This window comes from Temnothorax nylanderi, unplaced genomic scaffold (assembly GCF_030848795.1).
Source record: "Temnothorax nylanderi isolate EJ_2023f unplaced genomic scaffold, tnyl_v1.0 TNYL_tig0021_pilon, whole genome shotgun sequence".
NCBI lineage: Eukaryota > Metazoa > Arthropoda > Insecta > Hymenoptera > Formicidae > Temnothorax > Temnothorax nylanderi.
The window spans coordinates 1,468,124-1,494,140 of NW_027249083.1; the positions used below are offsets into that span (position 1 = coordinate 1,468,124).

General features: G+C 38.6%; 1 protein-coding gene and 1 non-coding gene across 6 annotated transcripts in view; both read right to left on the reverse strand.

The window, feature by feature from the left end:
• Positions 1-6,129: 6,129 nt before the first annotated feature.
• Positions 6,130-6,213, reverse strand: Trnal-uaa (transfer RNA leucine (anticodon UAA)). Its single transcript has one exon. It is a non-coding gene; the product is annotated as a tRNA-Leu (tRNA).
• Positions 6,214-10,611: 4,398 nt separating this feature from the next.
• Positions 10,612-26,017, reverse strand: part of Kn (EBF transcription factor knot) — a 77,821-nt gene continuing 62,415 nt past the window's right edge. Inside the window, exons 7-14 of one of the 5 annotated variants that reach the window (XR_011717514.1) lie at positions 20,758-20,839; positions 18,757-18,889; positions 15,299-15,453; positions 15,094-15,220; positions 14,653-14,955; positions 14,135-14,401; positions 13,412-13,639; positions 10,612-12,637 (exon numbers count right to left, since the gene is read on the reverse strand). Coding sequence is in view for 3 of the 5 variants with exons in the window: in XM_071700239.1 (XP_071556340.1) it covers positions 12,525-12,637; positions 14,135-14,401; positions 14,653-14,955; positions 15,094-15,220; positions 15,299-15,453; positions 18,757-18,889; positions 20,758-20,839 (1,180 nt within the window). In the remaining 2 variants the exon portion in view is untranslated. Of the gene's footprint in view, positions 12,652-13,411; positions 13,640-14,134; positions 14,416-14,652; positions 14,956-15,093; positions 15,221-15,298; positions 15,454-18,756; positions 18,890-20,757; positions 20,840-26,017 lie in introns of those variants that run through there. The other 4 variants (XR_011717513.1, XM_071700239.1, XM_071700240.1 and 1 more) reach the window with 4 other exon arrangements.

The window sequence follows — 26,017 nt, forward strand, 5'->3', positions numbered from 1 at the left end:
TTCCCCGCATCGAGAAACACGGCCTACGGTGTACGGTGTTATGTTCGCACGACGATCGCGCGATGATAAAAACTTGCCGCGTTGCATGGTCGTGCATTTCTTCCCTTCTCGAAAGATATCGTCGCGACTACGGTTGCTGTGTTACATTTCACTTACAGGCGACCTCAAGTAGGGTATTATGTAATGTTTGCAATACGGCGCGTATCAACAGCGAAGGATAATAAACAAGGGATACAATGCAGCTGAATGTGCGATATCTCAAATTGCGATCTGTCGAGCGTCTTGATGGGAATTGTTCAATGAACATTTCGATCGAGAGACAGCGGCGCGAAACGATTTCTCGATATTGATGGAACGGAACGATTCGTTTCTCAATGACCGTGACAAATGCGCTCTTATTTGCATCGATGAATTTTACCGGCGACGCGGTAAGAAAAAGGGGGAATTGATTTAACGATTCGCGTCAAGCTCGCGGCGACGCGTCATTTTTCGTATCGGCGACCGTATTTATGAGACGGTAACGTACTGACTGTGGTATTAATAGGCTCGGGCGTATGGGTAACGTCGGAGCGCGTGTATCGAAGCCACGAGATCTCGTCTCAAATCGATGTATCAATGTGTACCAATTCGATCGTTCTACCTGCGACACCATCCTCCCACGCGCGTACATATCGTGGACACGAGTCGCACGCGTGTTTTATCGTTCTAGTATTATTTTATAGCGAGTCAGTCCTCTCAAGCCTATACTAAGAGAGGCAAACAGAATGGTTTGAATATGCGATCCTGAGGCAATTTCAACCTGGACTATTGTAATTACAATAAACGCTGAATGTAATTATAATAAAAATATATTTGTAAAAATCACAAGTTCGATGATACTTTTTCTGATTTTTTACGCATTAGATCTTTTACTTCTACATGAAGATGAGTACTAATATAATGATAATTATCTTGTGATAAGTAAAATATGTTAAGTTTAAGTAACATGTTTTTAACCATGTATGCAAATCACAACGATTTGTTTTTAATAATTCATAATCGGTTGAAAGGTCGTGTTATGCATCAATGAAAAACGTTTTCGCGTAGTAAATATTTTTGCGCTCGCACGCAGAGCGTTATTTCCATTTTTAATAAATATGTACATAAGCATGTGACTTAAACAAGGCGACATTTTCATTGAAAACAAAATGGAAATGTAGAAAAAGATTAAATGGAATTTTACTGATGGTGAGAGATATGACTCGTGTGTATTTTCACTCGCCACACGGGTTTCTCCGTTAGATTTTTTGAGCAACAACTTGGCGGTAGACGGAGTGTCATACGCAAACGAAAGTAGCGTCGTACTACTTCGAGGTGGTCGTTACCAAATTCGGAATAACGAGGTTTGTCTTATAAAAGATGGAATGTGTAAACTATCAGCGTTTTCAAAGATCATTTAAATATATCGTAATTCGAATAACATACACATGTATACAGTCTTTTATGAAGAACAAAAATGCATAAAGAAAATAAATAATAAAATTGTTTTATACATGCATTTGTGATTGTAAAACAATTTTGTTAGTTGAATATTGTATAACAAATTATTATTGCACGAGATATCGCGAAATTGCTTATCAATATGCACCAATCTTTCTTCAACTATTCTATTGCGTGATCCATATTGATTAGAATCGATATATCGTACGCGGCATCGGTTTTATATTGATTTTAGCGAGAGAGATATTTTACTTTATAACGCTGAAATAGCTGTAATGTCGCCGGGCATTTCTTAATGCATGCGTAATAAACGTGCGTGTCATGAATCACGTTGCGGAAAGTCTATCTTAAATCGTGGCTTTTCCCACAATGAAAAGCCTCGCGCTTCCGAGGGAGAGAGAGCGCGTTATAAATTTCATTTGCGGATCTTATCGCGATTGCAATAGCGGGGCAATTACAATTTTAATCGGTTAATAACAACACAATTTCAGATTATGTCGTAAAGCGGCTTTAGGAGCCATTCGAGGCCCGCCGCGCCGCCAGTAACATCGTCGATTAATGTGGGAATTCGCCCTTCGAGAGATGGAGCTATGCTGGCGCTAATTTACCGTTGTGTTTGAACGTACTATTAGACACGTGCGTGAAGTATTCGGAATTCACGTTTCGAGCCCACACCTCGTGCGACACACGTGAAACGTGTGCACACGGCGGGCACTTGAACCTCGAACCCTGAACCCCAACTACGTCGTATACGCGCCTAAGCGGAATCTATACCGTACTCGTTAAGTACGTCATTACCTGTTATTCGCGCGCGTGTAGAGAGGTTTCTCCGTATTGTAAATTATTATTGGAATGCCGTCGTCGGTAAACCGTATTCATACGCTATTTTCATTCCGGCTCACGTAACAGTCACGATTCGCGGGAACAGACCTGCGTAACGCCTATTCCGATTCGTAAATATTGTGATATTTTTATTGCATCATATACGGATGCCGGTATCGGTGAACCGGTTATTTATAAAGAGACGCAACTCTGCAAAATATTGATTACAGCAACGAAAGAAATGGAAAGGTGTTAGCATATCATATCTGAAAAAAGTTATTTCTTATTTTACTTAAAGAGAACTATTTAATATTTTTGAATTAGGGTAGGACGGGGCGTCGATGTATCTTACAAACACAGAAACTATAACACCAATTAAAATTTGGCTCCAAAAATTCTTTTTTATCTATAGATAATTTCTTGGCAATAATTGAAAATCCCTTCATGATTAAGTTAATTTATAGAAATAAATTTTTTAATTGGGGGGGGGGGGGTTCCGCGCGCACAGTCCCATATATATTTCACGGTTTCTATCAAATCGTTGAAAGATTGACAATTTTCCCGAAACATTTTATCTGGTCTCGTGTCTGATGAGCAGGAAAATTTAAACGCCATTAAATTCACGAGGTATGCCGATCGGAAAGTGTGCTTTCGAGAGACTTTGAGAAGAATTCAGTGAAGATTAAGAGGCTGCCGCGCGCGCGAGAATAATCGATTTCGGATTCAAGGTAGCCGAAGAGGTCGCGTAAGTGGTTCGACATAATTATACCGTATCCTCCTGACCTCCGGGACTTAGCCCGGAATGTTCCAGCGCGATCGCGGGCGGACGGGAGAGGCTCACCTACGGGACAATGTGTGCGGTCCCAACGCGCTCGCGCACCATTGCACAACCACATACGCACTCTCGCCGAAACGGATGCTTTGTTTCGGATTAAGGTGCCGACCGGATCCGCGTTGCGTTACCCCGTTGCGCGCCGGGCTACGTATAATCACTCTGTAACGTAAAACCAAATTAGCGCGGATCCCGGAGTCCGGAGCTCGCGCTGCTGCTGGTCGGCTGGATACGTTTACATCGAGTTTACGACGCGACCTGGCTTCCGTCGTTAATTTTCCGTCGACGGTTCCGAAAACGCGCGAGGACTATATTGACGCGGATTCCCCTCCGCGATCATTCGCCGTACGTACGGCGATTTTACGACCGGGACGCGCGCAGAGCGTTGTCCCGATGATATTATACCAGAGCTTCATCATTTTCTAATGAGAGCGTTGCTGCCTCTTTACGGCCGACGCTCGTGCATCGCGTCTTCGCCCCACTCGCCGCCTCGTCGCGCCTGCATCTCGCTTGACACGCGAGGCCGCTCGGAAAGAGACGCGGAAACTTCGGCCCACCGCTTTTACGATCGCGTTTCACGGTTTCACGTTGTTTCGTTTAATGATCTTTCCAAACTTGATCGCCGGATAATGTAGAAATGTTATTAAGGTGTTGCCGATTGCCTCCGCTGCACTGATGTAGGGTCCTTGGCGAGACATATGCTGCGAAGAGAAAATGCATTCGTGCCACGTTCGGAAATAAATTAATGATAAAATGCTCTTTCTTTGCTTTATCTAAAATAGGACTGTATGTACATAAAGTACATTATACAGTTATTATTAAAATAACAGGTATTATAATAATTATGCAGTTATAATAATAATGAGAACAAAAGAGAAACTTGTATAATTAAATTGCAAATTAAAAATCAGCCCTCTTTTTCTCTCTTTTATAATTAGATTAAATTAGATTAATTTTCCTTCTCTAAAAATGTAAAATTTTAACAGCTGAGAATATAAATTTATCATTCACGAACAGAACGTAGGAATTAACTATACAGTGGAAATGTCCCTTGAAAGACGTTTCATCACTTCATACAAAAGATCTATTCGTTATAATTGCTAACTATATTTTTGTATAAGACATTATTAATTCTAACGATTTGTTTAAAAAAACCAGTGAAAATTTTTCTTTACATTTTCTCGTTTTTTAAATATTCGAATGTTTTTCCTTTAAATTTATAATGTAGAATAAAGTGTATATTATTACCCGCTAAGAAATTAATTAATCTCGTAAGAGTCGTAAGTGAATACATAGCTATAATAATCTTCAGATCTTTGGATCACTTGTACTTCAATCGAGTTGTGTTTATGAGTAAAAGATTATAGATACAAATAAATTATCTTTTTTTAATAGGTAGTCATTTTAGAATTAATTGGTTATTGTAGATTGCAAACATTGCATTGCGTCAATTTGTCAGCAGATGTGATTTATACGCTGAAGAGTAAATTGTCCACTTTTCCTCTAGCATATATTAAAGCTCTTGTAAATATAATGCATTTACTATCTTCTAATCAACTAAAAGTGGAAAATGAAAAAAATAGAATGTTGAAACTTTCTTCAGAAAATAAAGCAATGATTTATAAATTTTTCTGCGTTTATCAAAGTTTGTGTTTTCCGACCAAAAACGATTTTTATAATTAATGTTACACACATATTTTAATTAAAAATAAAAGCAACTGACATCTAGTACTACAATGCATAACTGTCTGTAAGAGAAAATTTGTGTGTTTATCTACAGGAGAATACCTGAAATATCTACTAATAATAAGATAAAATAAAAACAGATGTCTATATTGCCGACTTGTTTGTAATTGATTAATTTAATTATTTTTTTTAATTTGGTTAATAATGCCTTGCGCAAGTTTGCATTTATTTCAATTTTAACGTCTTTAAAGAATTGTGATCCCTTTTTTGATTTATCTCCTACAGAGTCACTTCTTAAAAGAATGCTCTGCAACTCTGTTTTCAAAGCGGCAAACAAGTCGATTGTTCATCGGACCAACCAGCAAAAAATAATAACCTTTTACAATAAAACGATCGCGTTACGGATTCTGCTGGTACGAATCGCGCGAGGGACAGAAATAAAAAAAGGCTTTTTCATTGAAACAATTATAATCTGTGTAATTGCTAAAATGTTTATAAGACAGTTTATAGTTTATAATGTATTATTTATTTTATGATTTATTATTCCAATATTTTATTTGCATATTTACAACGTACATATATTTTTGATTTGATAGTATACAATTTTTATTAAAAACTGTAATTTTATTCTTATTATCCATGCGAATAATAACTATATATAGAAAAAATGCAATTTTGTGGCAATATACGTAATATTATTTTATAGTAAGTATATAAGTCTTATTTATAAAGTGTCTATATAATGAATCATAATTTTAATATTCCATTATTAAATTAATTATTTGAATATTTATATCAACAGTAGAAAATTTTCGACAGTTGATAATGTTGGTGTTCTTTAAATACATCCGGACTTCTGGGCTCTATTGATAATCACGAAAATTTATCGAGAGTCGATAGTTTTTTTAATAGTAATTTTATCGATAATTATAATAATAGTTAAGTAAAAAATGTTAACCCAATATTGAAAGAATATTATATTCTTAAGAAAGCAATTTTTTCTCCTCTCAATATTAAAATCGACTATTTCAGTAATATGTGTTATATCATTATAACATTAATATTTTATATAATTTTTTATGAGCGGATTGAAATATTTGTTAGAACAATATATGTGTGGTAACTAAGGAAAAACTATAATAAGATTTTAAATATAAAAAGAAACATTTTTGGAAGATATAAAGTCTAAAAATCTCAAATAAAAAATGTTTTATTGATTTATTTAGTAAAAAAAATACTATTGAGAATTTAAATTTATAGGCAGTTATAATGGTTTAATTAATTAACAAATGCATGATGCAAAAAAAGTTTGCCAGGTGTGGGGTTCGAACCCACGCTCCCAGATGGGAACCAGAACTTAAGTCTGGCGCCTTAGACCGCTCGGCCAACCTAGCTTCGTGTCGAGATCACTCGTTGAATTGCTTTAACTATGGTATTCAATATATATTGAGCGTTGTGCTAAATTATTTATAATGCATTGTTTCTTCCTTTTCAATAACAGATAATTGTACAATTAAAATACTCACCTTTTCTCTTCGTTTATTATTGTATAAAACTTATATTTATATAGATATATATAGCCAATATGTATATTTCATAATGACGAAATAAATAAAATTATTATTTATATGAAAAACATTAGATGTGATAATTTATTATACATTATAGCCTGGATACTTTACCTCTCTGTCTAATATTTGTAACTAATATTAGAAGAGTAACTAAATAAGATAAGAATTAATATTATAATCTTTTGAAGTCGTCTAACGAAGAAATGTCTTATGAAACTATCAGAGAGATATCTATATGTTGTCTTTAAGATGACTTATGTCCTAACATAAGTTTATAACGTTTTTGAAATATTTTTTAAGATATCTTTGAGATATTTTATTTGACAAATTATTTTTAAATATATAATTCCGGTCAGTAAAATAATTTCAGGTGTAGTAAATAGTAGTCATGTAGTAATTATTTAATGAAAGAGAAAAAGAAACTTAGAATTGCTTGACAAATCGTCAATAATTTGTTAATTTTTATATATACTTCAACAAAATAGATATAAGAAATAATTGTTTATTCCGCCAATGATTCTCAAACACGAAACATTTATTGTTATCGACTAACGATTGGCAATGTATACAAAACGCTGCGACGTTTCGACCCTTGGATTGGGTCCTTCCAAGCATCTAACTGACAAACAATTCAGAATAAAATTAATTCGGTCGAAGGGATAACAATTTTAATATTTAATAAATTAATGAAAAGCGATACCTGTTAATCCATGTCAAAAACCTACACGTCCGTATTTTTGAAAATTTTACCCGAAATAGTCATAAAGACAAGTCACTATAAGAACAATGGTCAAGTCAATGCCGGCGAAGTACAAAGTATTAACAAGTAAAAATCGTGTGTTCTGAAACCTATACTTTACGTGTATAAGTTGGTGACAAACGAGAATGAGTACAGTGAGACGATAGTGCCTCCCGCGATGCAACGCTGTCGCTCAGATAACCGGAGCAATACATTATCGAAGGAGCGCGGACAACAAGCGTGATCACATGTCGGAGTTTCGAGACGTACTAATCCTTTTCACGGTTTAACGAATACATTAGGTTGTTGTTGTACATGTGATGCTCACGTGATGTCTATAACGCCGAAATGACTTTATCATATATAGGGTTTAAATTTTCTGTATCCTTTTTCAAATTGATCGTATTGGAGTGTTTTTTGATTAAAAACATTTCTTCAATCTCTCTCTTTTTCGTGTTTTTTTCTTTGTGGATGACATTAGTTTCGGACCATTTAAAATTATGGCCTAACGCTACACGATGTTTGCTAACGACCGAGTGATTGCTATCATGTTTATTAATGTCTTTTTGATGTTCATTAACAACTCGTGTCATTAAATGACGTTTTGTTTGTCCTATATATGTTGCATCGCAATCGCCGCAATCTATCTTGTAAACTAACTCAGTAGTTTTTTCTTTGCTAAGCCTGTCTTTACCGCTTCCTATGACACCATCCAGTTTTTTCGGGATGGTATATAAGGTGTCGAGATGGACTGACTTAAAAATGCGTCGGATATCCTCGCCTAAGCCCTTCATGTATAGTACAGTAATGCATCTTCTGGTATCATAGAATAGATACTAAAAATAGATATGAGTCAATAATTTAGTATACATGTAAAAATATAATGAAACTTGAATTAATGATACAAACACTTGTAAAGCATATTCCTTCACAATTATTTTCATATCTTATAAATTAACGAAAATTCTAGAAATCAGCAATTCCAAGAATTTTAAGGTTGGAGAGGTTGGAGATTTTAACGCAAAAATCTAAATTCTTGAAAATCGATAATATAAACAATGGAATTACATTAAGAAAATATAATCAGCTAGAAAGTTAAATTATCTAAAACTCTAAAAAATTTTTAAATTTAACGAAATTACAATTCCGAGAATTAAAAATTTCGAATAACAAAAATTAAGTAGATAAAAAGTAAATAAAGTATTAGGGAAATATAATCAGAAAAGAGATTGCACTATCTAAAATTTCAAAAATTTTCGAAAGTTTAAAGAATTTAAATCATGAATATGTACGCTTATTTAAGAAATATCTAAATTGCGTAATTTTTACAAATTAATTACGATATATTCACTTTTTTCTTTTGGCGTTAAACGTATATACACATTTTTAAATTTCTATACAAAATGGAAGAATCTAAAAGGATTTGTCTTTGAATTTTTTGAATATATTTTTAAATAACTTTTTCTTATGTTTACAAAATTGAATGTTCTAAATCGTTCCTGTAGGTGTCTCAAAAAGTGCAAAATACATTTCGAACGGGTCGTTTGTTGACGAGATTCGCTATTCCGACAAGCTCATGGAAATTCGATACCATTGAAGGAAGATTACCGGTAATAAGCAGATGGTAATATTCTTTCGCATCACTGGGAGTACAATGGGCTTGCGATGTCGTAGGATCCAGAAAGCAAACAGAATACGAATGGAGCCGACTCGTTGCCGACGAGCAGATCTTATCGCGATGAACTGTCAGGGGTGGATCACCGGATTGCTCTTATCCCAGCTTGCCCGAATGTTCATCCCCTTTGACACGCAACCCGAGCTCAGCCTCGATAACATAATAATGGTAAAGACAGCGCATGGCGCGATAACTATATAGATAGTCAGACAACTAAAAAAGATTGGAGCTTATTATACTTCAGAAGATTTATAATTTACTATATATATAGTTTTTATTTAATACATAGATTGTAATACTCTATTTATATATAAGTCTTTTGAGATTGAGGATAATAAATGTCCGCTCGCACTGTATCTTCTTGACAAATTAAAAAATATATATATATAATTTTCTCTAAGAAAAGAGTAGACTTCTTTTAAAATTGCACATTTTTTGTTCTTCTTATTCAAATTAATTAGATCGTGCCTGTGATGCGTCGTGTTAGGTTTTATGAAAGAACACGTGATGAAAGAGCACAAAAAATTAAGCTGACCGCAGCGAGTTGAAAATACAGCTGTATCTTTTTGGTGCAAAGTAAGGGTTGAAACAACCGAGGGGCCAAGATTATCGATTAACCAAAGTTCAAGCCTTTATTGTTATTGTTAGGTATTGATGATGCAATTATTATTACTGTAACACTATCACACACAAGGCTAGCATCAGTGACTAAATGATATAGTTTATCTTAATGAATTGAAAAGTAATCGCGCATTATAATTTTTATTTCACTTGCTTTGATTGTGCGACGTAGACACTTGTCTATTTATGTTCTTATACATTTCTCTCTGTAAAGATATGAAATATTTTAAAATGTTTTTAATAAAATTTAACTTTTTCCTTTTAATTTCAATGTTACATGATAGACTTGAACTGAATAGAAACTGTGCAGAATATGTACAGTTATTATATATAATATACTATAACAGATATACAGTTTGTGTATTGAAACATGTACGTATTCTTTTAATAAATTATATACCAGAGAAATTAGCGCGTTATTGTAACAGCATGTTAGCCGTGTGCAAGTGAAAATCGATACCCCTCTATGGGAAGCCAAAGAAACCAGTATTTGAAGAAAAACGATTTTGTATTGTGCCCACGTTGTAACGTTTGCAATGCGGCACGCGCCACCCCTGCCACGTGCCAGCCAATCTAAATCTAATAACACAAACAGCCTCACAATACATGCATCATACACGCCAGCGTTTGGAGGCAGGATGTAATGGGACACCATGTGAACTAATCGCTCCGGAGTGGTCCTTCAGATCCTGTTTCGCTATTTGTCGATCCCGGCCTATTCTCTCTCTTTCTCTTGGGACAAATAGGTTCCCAGCTGAGTCCGATCAACATATTATGCATAATTTCTGTTTTCTTTCTTTCGCAGATTTGATCTTACGACACTGTGGATAACTCTTCTGACATATTTGATACATATCGAGAAGACATAATCTTGTAATTATTATTTTTATAGTAATAATCAGTAAGTAACTCCAATAATTCCATTAACAATTTTGTAACGTGTTATATTGTCTGCTATTCTACTGATTTAACTATTGCGCAAGCGCAAGTGCGCAAGTGATAGTTTTATTATTTAAATAATTTTTCAATAAATATAAAAATGTGTATATCATAATAATCTAATAAAAATTACTTATATAAATTCTTTTATTTCAAAGAATGAAGTCAAAATAAAATACTTACATTGGTTACACACAGCTGCTACTGTAGTTAAAGATGACATGGGCAAAGAATAGAACATAGAAACTTTTCTATCATCAAGATTTTTAATTCTCAAAAAGTAAGTTTAATTTATTTCAATATACACCGACGAGTGTGTTTATACGCGCGAGTGTGCGTATCGTGTCTTCGCGTGCGTACAAGAACAACGCGTCTTGTAAAAGATGACGTGACGTGATTGAACCAAAGTACAATCAATATACATATATATATTTATATATATATAATCAACATCACAAGATCACAGAGCGCTCGGCTCCGGGACGAAGAATGCACTTCTTAGAAGAAAAGTACATACCAAGTCTCTCGATATGCAAAAAGGAACTCTTCATAATAATAACTTTTTAACGGTACTTTTTGTTTTGACAAAAACGATACGATCTACGCTCGTAAAACCGCTGCAAAAGTTTTGGACTAACTTGGGAATTTCAATCCGGTATATACTTCGTATACTTTCGTGAGTTGTATGAGATTGTTTCGGGCCGGCTTATCAAACGATCCAAATCAACTATATACGTTTTATACAGGTCGCGTTCGATCCAACTTTTTAACGTTTTTGGCCTGATTTCGTTGTGCCAGATACTGATCATTTATCTAGATTATATGCTTTAAAGCGAGGAATGGAACGGATTGCAACAAATTCAATTTTTCGTCCACGCGAAATGGATATGGAGACGTAAAATCGTGCATTCCCGATCGCGATTTACGTTAAAAAATTGGATGGCGCCGACGCAATTATGCGGATGCGCTACGTACACCCTACGTTTATTTACATCTATGTATAATAATTTTCACTCTAGAGTGACGTCAATATTGTTTCGTTGGATTCCTGGAAATAGTTTTCTTTTTGTACATCGCAACAATATTTACAGATATTTTACAAATTACGTTACACGTTTACGCTAACTAGGCGATATTGGTTAGTCATAAATTGTAGGGGTAGGAAGTTAAAATTTCGAAGTCGAAAATGCTCTCTAAAACTATGGTATCTGTTATTCATTAATAAGCGATATGTCCGTCGAGTGGTGTCAATTTCTTTCGATCCTTATCAGCCTCTGTAGTTCGAATGATATAAAATATTTGATACCATCTTAGCTTTCTCGTTCGGTTAATGCGATTGGCTCTCTCGTTTCATTAAATTTTTATTCTGTCTAAAATACAGATTTAAAGTATTCTGTGAATAAATATTGCTCGTCAACAGTACCAAATACACAGGAAGCGTATCATTATTATATTAATAATAACAAGAAAAATATCTATCATTATTTTCGAAGTAATTTTTACATTGACAAATCATAATTAACGAATCCAATTACACATGGGATAAAAGGGAAATAGTATAACAGGAAATGCCGCAAATTCTATTAACCATATTTTCTAATATCGACAGAAGATATCGAAGATTGACCAAAATTATTATTTATATAAGAATTTAATATCAACTATATAAATTATTGGAACTGTTATAAAATAAGACATTGTTTTTAAGATATATGTTTTAATAATCATTCGAGCCATCTTTTGACCGAGCCGTTAGATTTATAGAAAAACACCTTCTCGTTGTTCGATATGTATCGTTTCTTAACTAATGCGATCATCGGTGATCGTTGCAAGATAGTTGTCTTAGATTTTTGCACTGTTTTGCCTGATTCCTTACGAAATTGTCGACTTTAACTCCGACGAAAATGATGATGCCGCGTGCGGCTCTTTTTTCCTTTTTCCACCGCAAAAAGGAGCAAAAGAGAAACAGAGCTACAAGCAAGTCGAATTCGCGGAGGCAATGTACGTACGCCGATGCGATCATTATCCGATATTGTTTATGCGGTGGTTATCCGGATAATTATTCAGATGCGGTCGCATATACTAATTCCCTAGATCGTACAGTATCTCCGCGAAGGCCACGATCCACGTCATTCTCGTCGGAGTTTACATCTCGTAGCACTATTTGCCGTTTGACGAAAGCAGCGGACTGGCAGCGGCTGAATATCCTTGATTGCAGGTGGGCAACATAAATGGGTTCATGTTGAACGGTGATCCAACCATCTCTCCTAGTCCTGCAACATGCCCACTGTCGGTTATACATTAGTAGTGCGATATTGCTTAAACGCTATCACACAATCAATAAATAAAAAATAAATAGCGGAAATCATAACAACTTTATATTTATAATAATAAAATTGATTAAATAAAACAGGATGTCTCATAAAGCAATGATAAAGTATTCATGTGAGAAGTAAAGAGAGAAGTATCTAATTGTTAATTCTATAACAAAATTAGAAATAATCGCTCGTTTCTTACAGGACCATTATACATTAATCTGTTTATTTAATAAATAATCCGTTTTAATAATTCTATTTAATTGAAGCTTTTAATTCTCGAGCGATTGATGATCTAAAAATGTGCGATCGGCGGCGAGGATTTGTGAAGCCTTCTGATAACCCGTGCGGATAGATGCAGTAGGGTAGTGAACAGCATATGTCAAAATTTCGCAGATATGAATTGAGAGAATATGTGCACAGAAAAGATTCTAGCCATTTTTCGATTGCTGTATGATATACGCGTACACGTACCATGTTAGTGCTACACACACACACACACACACACACACACACACACACACACACACACACACACACACACACATACACACAATTTCATTCCAACAAAATTACTTTTCCCTGATGCTACGATCGCAACATTTGTAATTTATTAAACTAATTACAGAAAGCTTTGTAGCGAATATCATGGAAAAAGCAAACACTTAAATTTAAGTTGAAAATTGGCAATTATATTAAGATTACTATCGCGTTGTAAATAAGTGTACGTACATTCTCAAATGTCGTCTCTCATAACTCTTTAATCGCAGTGCATAGGGTGGTGGTGGTGATGATGGTGGTGTTGGTGGTGATGGTGGACGGTTAGCGGTTACTGGGCGGCTGTGGCGAGGTGGTGCTGTGTGGGCCAGTGCGGTGGGACTGAGGTGGTCGGTGGTCGTACTACGGGGGCGAACGCACTCCCGTCCCCGGATGTATAGAATATGCCATATTGTTCGTGCGCTAAAACGAAAATTCCACATAAGGGAAAATCATAAGTGCGTGCATCGAGAGGTTAAATAGAAGAAGAGCCATGCGTGCTGGATACGTGAACGAATATGAGTGTTAGGTTTCTTCGTTTACAGTTGTGCCGAAGAAATCGACGTTTTTGAAAAAAAAAAAAAAAAACTTTGGTCATAAAGTACATATTATAATAAAATGTTTGTTAAGCGTATATAAATATATAACAAGGCTAATGATTTAACGAATAATTTTAAATCTTGCATCATTCAGCATTTGTAGTATTTGTAGTATTTTCTTTATCGCACTGCAATATGATTTACGCCTTTATGCTGTTATCGTATTTATCGATTTTACAACACACGAATTGTAAAAGTTGCCGAATGTAAAAAAAAAAGTTACATTTCATCCCGGCACAACTTGGATTTTGCAGCGACACTGCACAGACATGGGTCGTCTGCGGGAGCATAGAGAAAGAGAAAGAGAGAGCCGACTTACGCGAAGTGTAGAGAGTCGGGCTGCCGGTGTACGGATTGGCGACGGAATAACTTCCGTTAGTACTGTGACTGTGTGGTGTGCTGGCTGAACTACCGCAATAACCACCACCGGTTACGACACCACGTGGACTTGCGCTGCTGCTTTGTCTGTAGGCGTCGGCGTTGCCGCCGACGTTGGCTCCGACACTACCACCGCTGCCGCCACTGCCGCCGCCGCCGCCGCCGCCTCCACCGTCAGCAGCAGCTCCTGTCGTCACGGAACTACCGTCTAGAAATAGAAACCTGCCCGTCAGACGAACTCGTCAGTATTTCAGGTCGTGAGTGGTTGCCTAATAAATTTAACTCAGGGACATCTGCGTCTTGATTGGTACGAGTCTCTATCTAGAGAAGAGATCGCGAGGCATTTTATATATATACTTTTTAAGTTATACAATAAACATCTAATATCTATGAAGATGGTATGAGCGAGAGTATTTTGTCTACATTGCAGAGAAACACACATACACACATCGTACGTACCGTCTGTCCATTTTGCCGCGCTACCATTTTCCTGCACCGTCACTGCAAGTTGCCCCGTATACGAATTAAATGCCGTTGCCGAACTGGATGTGGGAGGTGCGGGTGCGTGCACTGAACCCGGACTTCTCGGTGCCCCCGCGATCCCCATGTTTCCGCTTTTGGGCATACTGTAAATGGCTTCCGCTAGATCCGCCGCCCTCTTCAATACTATCTCCTTCGGAAGCTTTTCAGGGTCACCGGGGTGCCGCGGTACGAGTTTCTGTAACCTTTGGAAGCCGTAGTCGATCGTGGGTTCGTTTACCGCTGGAAAATTCAGCAAAGGTTCGTTCGCTCTTACTGCGTGATCGGGCAGGGTCCGACGTAATCTCATAATCTCTCCGCGATAATTATTATTCGCGTAGATCTCTCGCGATAGGTACCAGACCTTCTCTTCGTACTTACAAACATAGACAAATCTGCCGGGCGCTCCTTTACAGAATTGTTTGCTTTTGTAATGTAACGTGACGTCGACGACGCCGGGTATTTGCCGCGCTGGTGCCTGCACCTTGATTGCGTGTGGAGTGATAAACTGTAATGAAAAAGATGAATACATTTTTTATATTTACCCGCAGCAAAATTAGTGCTAGAGATTTCCAGTGTTACTGACCTCGCTCCAAACTAGCATCGATCCGAAAACCACCTGCAATCCGTCGAAGAAATTTTCACCGATGATTATGACGGTGGATCCACCCGACGTCCAACCTTCATTAGGCGATATCGCCTTTATGCACGGCGTTTGGAGGGGTATCGGCGGGTATAAACCTAGGGTTCATAACATAAAAATACTACTATATTTTCTATATTTGATTTCATTAGCTTAGCATTTAATTGGATTTATATTTGCGTGAAATGCGTTGAAATTTCCTGTCAGCTTGAGAGATAATCACATTGAGTCTTAAAGCGTTAAACGATCAGTTTTCCCATAATGAAGAAAATTAAGAGTAACGAAATAAAAAATTACAAGTCGAGAATTAGACAAAACCAAGCGGTATATCTTGAAAATAACTCGCGACTGACGAGAGGGAAGAGAGAAATAGGATATGGAAAATTATCTGAATATTCTGTTTATTCGGTTGAGGCCGAGTGGCAGATATATTTTCCGGCGTGCAAGTTTTCGAGGTCGTGGGACTCGTGAAAGTGGGAAAGAGGCGGAAAATGAAAGAGAAACTATGAAGGAGAACGGCGGAAAGAGAATGAGGCGGCGAGAGAAAGAGAGAGAGAGAGAGAGAGAGAGAGAGAGAGAGAGAGTACGAGGAAGAGAGGGTCGGAGATGCTCGGAGAAGGGTTGTAACAAGAAGAAAGGGGAGGGGACGATCGGGCCGCCGGTGTGTCTCTGCTTGGAATTTATAACCCAATGATATCATTTTGTACCCCGGCGAAGCCAAGCCACCCCCGGCACCGACCCTGGGCGAAGCGGAGCCACGGCAGAGTGGCTGACATCATGGTATATTGCTCTCAGTGATGCTCAAACACTTTCCACTTCGAGTGCTTATGTGCCGTCACATCGATAAATCTCGGCGGCTTGAAAGATCGCGACGTTGTTTATATCTGACCGTATTTAAAGAATATTCTTTAGGCATTGTCGAGAGGCAAGATATTTCTTCGCAGTTAACGGTTATCCACTTTTGCGATTGTCTTCAGGTTAATAATAAAATAACTGTCGCATCAATGAAGTGTAAAATCGACGAAATACTTCGAATACAAATTCTAGAATAAAAATTTGTAATAAAATTGTACCGTATGGTACAATTGGAGAGATTATATAACATATTTGTACAATTTTATTCATCGGACAAAAATGAAGTCAACAAGTGACTATTACGGCGGAAGCGTTAAAGAGTTGCAAGAGTGTGGTCCCTACGTAAATGGGAATTCCTCAATGGGACATTGGTATTTATTGCGTTCAATGTACGAGAAAGTCGTTAAAGAGAGCCGGCCGTGTTGGCAACCATCCTGGTAGAGAATTGTCGAGCGGCGTGGTGCGGGCCGCCGCGAGGGTGGTAGAGAGGAGGAGGAGGAGGAGAAGAGGTGGAGGGTTGAAAAGAGGGATTCAGTGGAGGAGGCCAAGGAACAAGCGTACCAACCCGGAATAAATAAAATCCTCCGCACCACTGAATGGTAAGGGGTGTTATTCCCCAACCCTCCCGGCCCCCCTCGTTTGCCACCGAACTATCGTCGAAGTCGAAGAGCCGTACTCCGACACGTTCGGCCCGATTCCCTTTGATCACTGCGAGATCGCGCGATAACTTCGTTCGCCGTGGTAAAGACTCGAGAAATTTGCCAGAAAAAACCCGGGTTTTATCCCGGCGCAAGCAAGTATCATTACAACGGTGTCGCGCAATTATATCTTTAATATTCAGCCAGAACGGCGAATACTTTTCCGATTCGGCGAATCGTTTCATTGAATGTCGGTGATTAAATTTTTGGCTTGTTACTTTTAATATATCTGATATAAACAAAAATAGCATCCTATACTCCGTTATATGAGAAACGAGTTTGGAATTTTTACAAAATTTATAATCCTTTCTCTCTCTCGTGTCACAAATTAAATTTAAAAAACGAGGCGAGGTATGAAGCGTAAAATGAAAATAGCAACAACGTTTCTGTCAAATAAGAAACGCGTTGTAAAAACGGCGTATCGGGAAAGATAGATCGTAAGCAAGCGTTTCAAATTTCATGGACAATCAAGATTTGATTTGTACAGCAACCGAGAGAATTCGTTCACAATGACAGCAAAATCCACGAGATACCGGCGTGGCGTTCTACGTTCTTCCCCTTTCTCTCGTGTTTCCTGTCTCATTGGTATGCTCGTTTCGGCGTTTCGGGGGATAGCTTGCGGGGGGATTTGGAAAGAGTGGATGTGTTGGTACCTTCATTGGCGTCGCGGAGGCTTCAGGAGGGCGGCGGCGGCGGCGGCGGCGGCGGGGCGCGAGATAGCTTAAACTTAGCATTCACAAACCAACGCACCGCGGCAACCACCACGGGGAAGTGGAGAGCGCCGAGAACGACAGAGGCGGAAACTGAATGAGAGAAGCAGAGATCGAGATGAGAGAAGCGGGCCAATTCCGCTCTCTTTCTTTCCGTGTCTTTGCCGCTCCGCGCGGCAGCCAACCAGGTAAAAAGAAGAAACTGACGCGGGTGGAGACGAGAATCTTGGAACCCTCGGCGAGAAGAAGGGGGAGGGGGGGGACAGGCACTCGGGCGAATTTCGAGCGAGCGCAGAGTGGAGGGAAATAAGACCGAGGAACAAGGAGCGCGGAACGGAGCCGTGGATCCTTCGTTTTCCCCGCATCCCATTGATTTACATCTTGTCTTGGCATAGGTAGGAAGAAAAGACGGAGGAAGAAGCCTGCGCGAGAGAGGAGCGAATAGAGACGAGGGGGGAAAGAGGGAGGGGTGGCCGTGCGATATCAGCCGTTTGTATGCGCGGCCGACGCCAAACTTTGCTGAATTGCCCTATGACTCCATATATCCCATTCTACCGGTGCGCCCTCCTGCAACCCTCTTACGATTCCGTCCCGCCGCCCCGGCTCCCGAGTCGTTATGCCGATCTCGAAGAAAACTGACCCCCCCATCCCCATCCCTCGCCCGAAGGAGCGCCGCACGAGAGAAACAACACGCCGCGAGCATTCGAATTGGCAATGCCTCGAAACGTGAATCGCTCGGGAAGTCGATTTTGATCGACAAGCGTTGAAAGCGCTAACGCGCGTGAATCATATCATCCGTGAAAAATCGATGGGTTGAATAAATGAGGACGTTTAATGTGCGCACCGGGCTTTTTAATTATCGTCCGTTAATTAATTATCATATTTTCTGCGAGTGCTTTGTTAGCACGGCGAAGGCCGGCTGCAAATTACTGTCGGGGAATATAGCAGCTGACTGCAAAATTAAATAACGAAAAACTGTACGCCGGGCCAATTGGTGTTTATGGGCAAATCGAATTATCGTGTAAATGCTCGTGCAGTTTCGCGCATTAAATATGCAGGCGTTATCGATGCTCCGCTCCGCATAAATTATCTCTTCGACGATACTGATTAATTGATAGTATTTATGGATTATACTTACTATTATACTCGCCAGGATCACTGGGGTCCAAGCGTTTCGCTCTGCGCCCGTGCTTACTGTTGTTGTGGACGAACATATTGTCCGAAACCGCTAGTAATGGTCCTTCCACTCCCACTTGCGTAGATATAACCACCTGTTAGGCAGAATGGAAATTTGCCGATGAAAGATAATGTAAGACAGTGATAATTAATGTACAAATGTAATAAACTAATAATAAAATTATCCTCTACACACATTTATGTGTTGATAAAATTTCAAGTTCTTATATTCGAAAACATTTTCATGAAAATTATTCAACGACAGACTCCCAGAGCATGTGAGACTCTTTGAGAAACATATGAAGTTACATTACGGCATGATAAATGTTTGAATTCAATAAATGTTTGAAAAGAAATTACTAAATTAAAATGTTATGTACTTCCGTAAAATTTATGTTTGTATCTGTTTATATCTGACTTAATAGCGCGTAGAAAAATGCGCCGCGCAATAGACGCTACCGTGAATAATACTGCATTTCTCTCATGCGCGTCATATATCGAACCAAGTTCATCATATCTTCCGTGAACGAACATGCACAACTCGATTTGCCGCACTGGATACCGCGGCATGCAATTCGCAACTTGCACGTACGACGTATGACGTCGATGTAATCGCGCAAGTACAGGAATATAGTCGTATTAAGATATACGATTATCCTTCCTCACAATTAACAATAAAACACACGACGTGAATTATTTATTAGAGATGTCTAACAAGCGGAACAAAATTACTTGCTTAAGCGTTTACGCCGTTCTCCGCACACGCTACGAGGCGTTGAAAAGATTTTCGCGGTGAAGCAGGAAGAACGTTTATAAAATCGAGCGAGCGGCTGGAAAATGCCCGAAAGTTTTGTCCTTCGCAACTTCGCAACTTTCTCGCGTGCCGGTGATATTACTCGGCGAGTAACACCACCGCCAACTTAGAGTAAAGCGACGATAACCTACGCTCCTCCGCTTGCCCCACGGCGGCAGAGAGATTTCCGTGAAGACTGCACTAAAATTTTAATTCACAACTTTCGGCAGTAAGCAATTCAGAAACAAATTCGGGAGTACGATGAGTATTCTAATCTTCAGTTTGTCGTTGTGCCGACGCATGAAAAGAAGAAAACTAAAAAGGGTCGAATACAAAAAGAGATGAGTCACGTAAAGGATGAACCGTTGGGGTTCTTTCACCGCCGTTCTTTGATAATTTATTTTTTAATTCTGTTTTTCGTTTTGGCGGAAGGGAAACGGGAAGAGGGATAGATGCAGGTATATTTTCGGTAAGCGAGAGTGGTAATGTTGGAAAGGATAAGGGACGAATATGAGAGTGAGTTGGGGATTAGATTGCGCCGAGAGTTAATTGTCGCGACTTTTGAATTATGCCGACCGTCGAGAAATCGTTACCTAATCAGAACCATCGTCTTTATTCGTTTATAGAAGTTGATTGACTTTTAATAGTGTAGATATATGGAATAATAATAGTAAAGTGCTGTAAATACACGGAAATTTTACGCGAAGAACAATGCTCCCTGTGACGATAGGCGTCGCACGATGTTGCGGCGCGGAATTTCGGCGTTCTCGTCTCCGTCTGTCCGCCCCTATAATTTCGCGAATCGTGACTCGAATGACGGAAGTGTCTCGCGTAGTGTGCATTTCAGCATTGCGACACGACCCGGAACGTCTTTGAATCAAGTGGGTGGAAAGCCGGAAGCGATTAACTGTATCTCAAGCAGAGCCGTAAATCGCGCCATGTGAATCGTCAGATAAATTACGTTATGAATATGAGATTGTTTTCGTATCTATGGACGAATCCATTAATCCTGAGTAATGCAGATATATTCGTCTTCTTGATAAATATTTTAAGTTCTAAAAATTTTACGGAAATTCTTAATGTATAGAAACAAAATCGAATTCATTAAACATGAATCGTGCATTTATATTTAAGGTAGATAGACTACACACACGAGCACGGGCAACTTACCTGGAAGCGTCTCATATCACGTGGATTGCCGGCGTTCTTCAGGCAGTTTTGGTTACACTTGAGAAAGAACTTGAGGAAGAATCTGCAAGTACACAGAGGGGACCAGAGTTAAACGGTTGACAAGGTGCTTAACGCTCTTCAACGCCGGGAACTTAATTAGAACGCGAACTTGGCCGGAAAGCAAGACTGAATATTGTATAAGCCAATCGCGAGCCCCGTTCCACACCCCTCTATTATTCAGTATTTCTCTAGATTAAACTCCCGACTACGTGCTTCTCGACCTTTAGGCCCGCGTACGGCATTGTGTACCGCGCGAAATATGCGGCTACTTCATTGTCCTGTCACAATGTCAAAGGACATTCTCGTAATACATTTTTACGATGAAAATACTATAATACGGTTTTTTTTCTATTTTATATCTTATAATTATTTTTGTAAATATATCCGAAACGTGATATAAGAAGATCGCATAATTCTTGAAAATATTAAATACAAAATAATCTTTTAATGCAATTTGGTATATTAAAGTACATACAATTACTGAGAAAAATTTATATTGTACATAATATATTCTTCACTATTAATTATAACCAAGAAATAAGATTAATAAGCACATATCTCTAAAAATAATGACATATTATATACTTTATTACGTAGGAGTCGCATATAATATAGGATTTTGGGACACGAAGATACATATATATGCGAGACAATTCTATAACCAAAAAGCCGTCGGCTCAATTTTCATGAATTATGCAAAACGCCGAGAATATTGAATTTCAGGAATATTTTTTTTTTTGAGACGCATCTCACCTATTGGTTTGTGCCTACAGAGATGGGAGGAGTTGACTGAGGAGCGAGAGGAGAGTTTAGAGATCAGGTAGTTGAATGCCAGACCGAGAAGGATCGAGAAAGCGAAGGAAACGCGTAGGAAACAATCAGGAGGGCCGAGACGACGTCGACGACGACACTGGCAAGAAAGAGGGGTAGTTTCCTACGTAGGCTTTTTGTCCCATGGGACGCCATTGTCATTCTCCCCGAAGAGTGCGTCCATGGGTACTGGGGACTTCATGGAAAAATCAAACGCATACCTTAGAATAACGCCTTTTTGTCTTCTACTTTTTGTCTCTCATGCAGAGATTGCCAAAATTGCGGAAAGATCACGACTGATACTTCTTGCTCCAGTAAACAGATTTTAATTATTTTTTATTTAGTGTAATTTTCGTGTTGAATGCGTACCTGGCGTGGCTTAAATGTAAGAGAAGATACAAGATATCAAACGATTTCTTTGAAAAACATCAAAGAAGATTTTAATCACGATATAGTTTATGAGACTTTGAACTGAGACAATATTTTTATTGTTATCCACGACGGTCGTCGAAAGTATCTAATCCACTTGCTAAAAATACATAAAACTCGAAAGTGAAAGGTAAAAAACGAAACGTATTCACCGCGGGAGTGTGGAAGAGAACCATCGGCTGAGTGAAGCGAAGGACGAAGGGCGAGACGGCGCGGCGTACGGGAGGATGGGAAATTCGGCGATACGGAAAGAGAAAGGAAAAGAAATGTATCGATCTCGCGTTACACGCGTTTTCGCAACCAGTCGTGGAACTTAGGTAGATAGATATCCGAGAGAGAGTTCAGTCTAATGTCGCGCGCGCGCGTTTCTGCGCGCTCGCGCGAATTTAATTTCGTTTACTCTTAGAGAACGTTAAGATGTTATCGCGATGCTGGATGGGTATTCAAAGCATTGTACTTTGGCTTATCGCGGCCGTGGATCTTGCTCTAAACACGATATCTACGTCGCGCCTGAGGCGTCGCTCGACAACGCTACCTCTAGTCGTTTACAGATAGGAATACCATCGACCCGTACTTGCACCTACGATATTGCGAGAATGGCGCGAAGACGCCCCTTTAACGACGCCGACGACAACGGAAACGAGTCGGTAACCGCCTTCGAATCGAGAACGTTTCACTTTGTATCTATATTGAAATCGTGTGTCACCGTCATTTAATAAAATGCACCAACGGCCGAACATCTACATCCCGTTTGCTCTGCTCGTTTGATACAGACTTATGTATATTTTCAAATTATTTAAATCTACTATCTACCTATCTACTATCTAGCGAAACCACTGCCAAGGGAACGGGCTTGGAAAAATTAGCGGGGAAAGAAGACCCTGTTGAGCTTGACTCTAGTCTGGCAAATATCTTGTCAAAGCGTCTTACATACCTACTAATCAAATACAAACTACGGAGAAATAAAATTGAAAAAGAAGAAAGAGGGATAATACTTTTAAAAATTTAATAAAACTGTAATAAAAATTAGATAAAAAGAAATTATACATTTCTGAATAAAAAGTCCGAGGTAATTGAAATATTCCCATCAACGTTTCGCGGCCGCCACTTCCACAGCAAAGAAATCGGGCGATCCGCTTTCAGAATTTGACGCTAACAAAATGACTCTACTTACGCGGGAGAGTTCTATGAAGAGGGAGGAAGGGCGCGCTTGCCAGGATCGGCAAAGGAAAGATAGGTGAGCTATAGATCTTCGCTTTTTTTTTATGGGATTCGTTCATCGGCAACACTAATCATTTACGACGCTCCCGTCGCGCCATCGCCGTGCCACTTTATTCCTCTTTCTTTTTTCCCTTACACAAGGTCGTTTCCTTCCGCGCGTACTCGAAGTATTGGCTGTTAGGGGCTAATGGATTGCGTTACCGACTGATTCAAATGCGAACTGGATTTCATTCCGGGCTCGATGGGGCGGCAGTATCGATGGTGTCGTAACGCGAACGCGTGCAAGGAGAAGGGCTAGTTTCTTACAGGGGATCAAATTCGATTCCGATAGTCTATTAGATTTTTCTCTTCCGTTGGCGGCCTTCGCGAGCTCGTGTCAGCCTCCTTCGGAAAAATCTATTCCGAATCGCCGCTCAGGGCACCCAATAGATACACTTCACACCATTGAAACATTAATGCAACTTATCTGCCTTATGTTCCAATTGCAAAATACTTGTGCATATATAAGTTCTTGATTATAAAAATATATCATTAATATAAATATACATATTTTAGCAATTTTTAATTATTTCGATGTAATTTAATTTTTTAGTTATTGTAATAGTTGTATAAAAGAAAAATTTTTATTTATTTCTTATTTAAATCAATACTATATAAGCTAGCAAATTTCATCAATAATTTATTAAATTTTACTTTCAAATGTAATTAGAATTATATTATGCGTTATTACAAAGATATGTAATTTTCATCAAAAATGTTATTTATACACGGAAAGAGAAATTATTGTTTTAATATACCAATATTGGTGATTTGAAGTTAAAATCATTTGAAAGCAGTTTGTTTAAAGTCTTCCGACTGTTCGCATTCGCTAACGAATTGGCACGGGAGAAAATATATACAGAGGTTCGATTGCGAAATCATACCTAGTCTACCCTCCGCTCGCATACTTTTCCATTTTCTCGAATCAAATAGAATAAAACGAAGCAGTAGGCGGCGAAGTGAGGATTGGAGGTTGCAACGGGGATGACAGGGGAGGAGTGGTGGCTCGTAGCAGGAAACGTTCGTATCGTTCGCTGTTTCCCAGTTTTACAGCGAGCAACTTTGCAACGTCGGAGCGGATGAACGAGCGGGTGAGGAAAAAATCAACGGTATAAATAAATAAATAAAAAAAGCTAAACATCGGAGGCCCGCGAAGGGCGAGAGTTGTACGAGGCAGCAAGCGGGTAAACAGAGTCGAATGAATTCAATCAAACCTTGCAGTAAATCATCGGCATTCGCACGGCAGTTTTGTTTATATTTTCCATGTACCAATTAGCGATTTTTCTCGCCGTACCGTATGACGCGCCGATGTTCTTTTCTCCGCGGAAACCGTCGACAACGACCGAAAATAATTTTCACGCTTTACATAATGGACGTGATTTATAGGTATAGTTCCTTGCCACAATATATATTAATTATAAATATATTTATAGATACGTGTCTATGCGAGAAATATGCGAAATTAGTATATCTGAGGAAAAAATAAGCGAATTTTATACAAAGATTCTCTCTTCTCCTTGTTTACATGCCACCCGGTACGGCATTCGTGGGTGCCAAGTCGCAAGTAAGTACCTTCTGATCTAGTAAATATATTTCCAGCAGGGGCTGAATGGATATAGAGGGCTTACTTGGGGACTCACGCGTAATAGTTCCAAATAGGGTGGCATTACGCGTATCAGAAATCCATTTTCTCCCACATCGGAGAATCTTTAATCATGTTTTCGGTTCGCGCTGTACGCCCCTCTTCTTTGCCACCATAAAAGAGCGCGGATATAACGTGACGAAAATTCAACGAAGAGATCAGTGAACAAAGACGATGACGTTTCCTTTCATACTTATCAATCTTATTAATGGTATGTCGTGTTATATAAAAGAATAGGAGTCATTATCGGCACAACTCGTTGTTTTTAACCGTATCCTGCTTTTTGTATAACGTATGTGAACAGAAAAAGATCACGTACAGAAAAGGATCTGCTGACAGGATAGAATCTTGTGCCGAACAGGCGTGTCCAATAGTGTGCTAATCACCGTGCTAATGTGACTGACCCGTCGGCTATTCCACTAATATTATGTCTTGGCGAATAGTGCCAGGGGACCATCAGTTCTTTACCTATAGCTCCATTACCATTTTTTGGTTTCTAGTATTATAACGAGAACCGTTAACATCTTTTCAAGAGAGTGAAAGATACCAATAACACAAAATAATAAAAAAAATGTTTGTTTTCTATTAGAATGTTAAATACTCAATTAGAGATTATGAATTTCGCAAGCAATAAATAATGAAAAGAATCGCCTTTGTTTGTTCATATGAGAAAATTATCTGTATTTTATTAACAAAAAAAAAAGATTAAGTAAAAAATTCCTTATATTGTAAAAAAGAATTTATATCTATCTGTTACGTAATCGGAAAGACTAGCACATCGGTGGCGCAACAAGCGCAACGCTTCCAGCTCGAAACAACTTTTGTAAGCAATACCGATAATTTCCACTCGATCGGATATATTTAAGCAAGAGAATGCTCGGGAGTAATCACGAGTGCATAATGCAGACGAGCAAGACGTCAATTAGTAAGAATGTGTACGAAGGTCCGTAAGGTATAGGAAACCACCTAGAGCTGTATACCTTGCATACACCTTAACCAGGGTTAGTAAGGGGTTAGCAAGGTATCAGGGGATGCTTAATGTTTAACTAGCCTCCATTA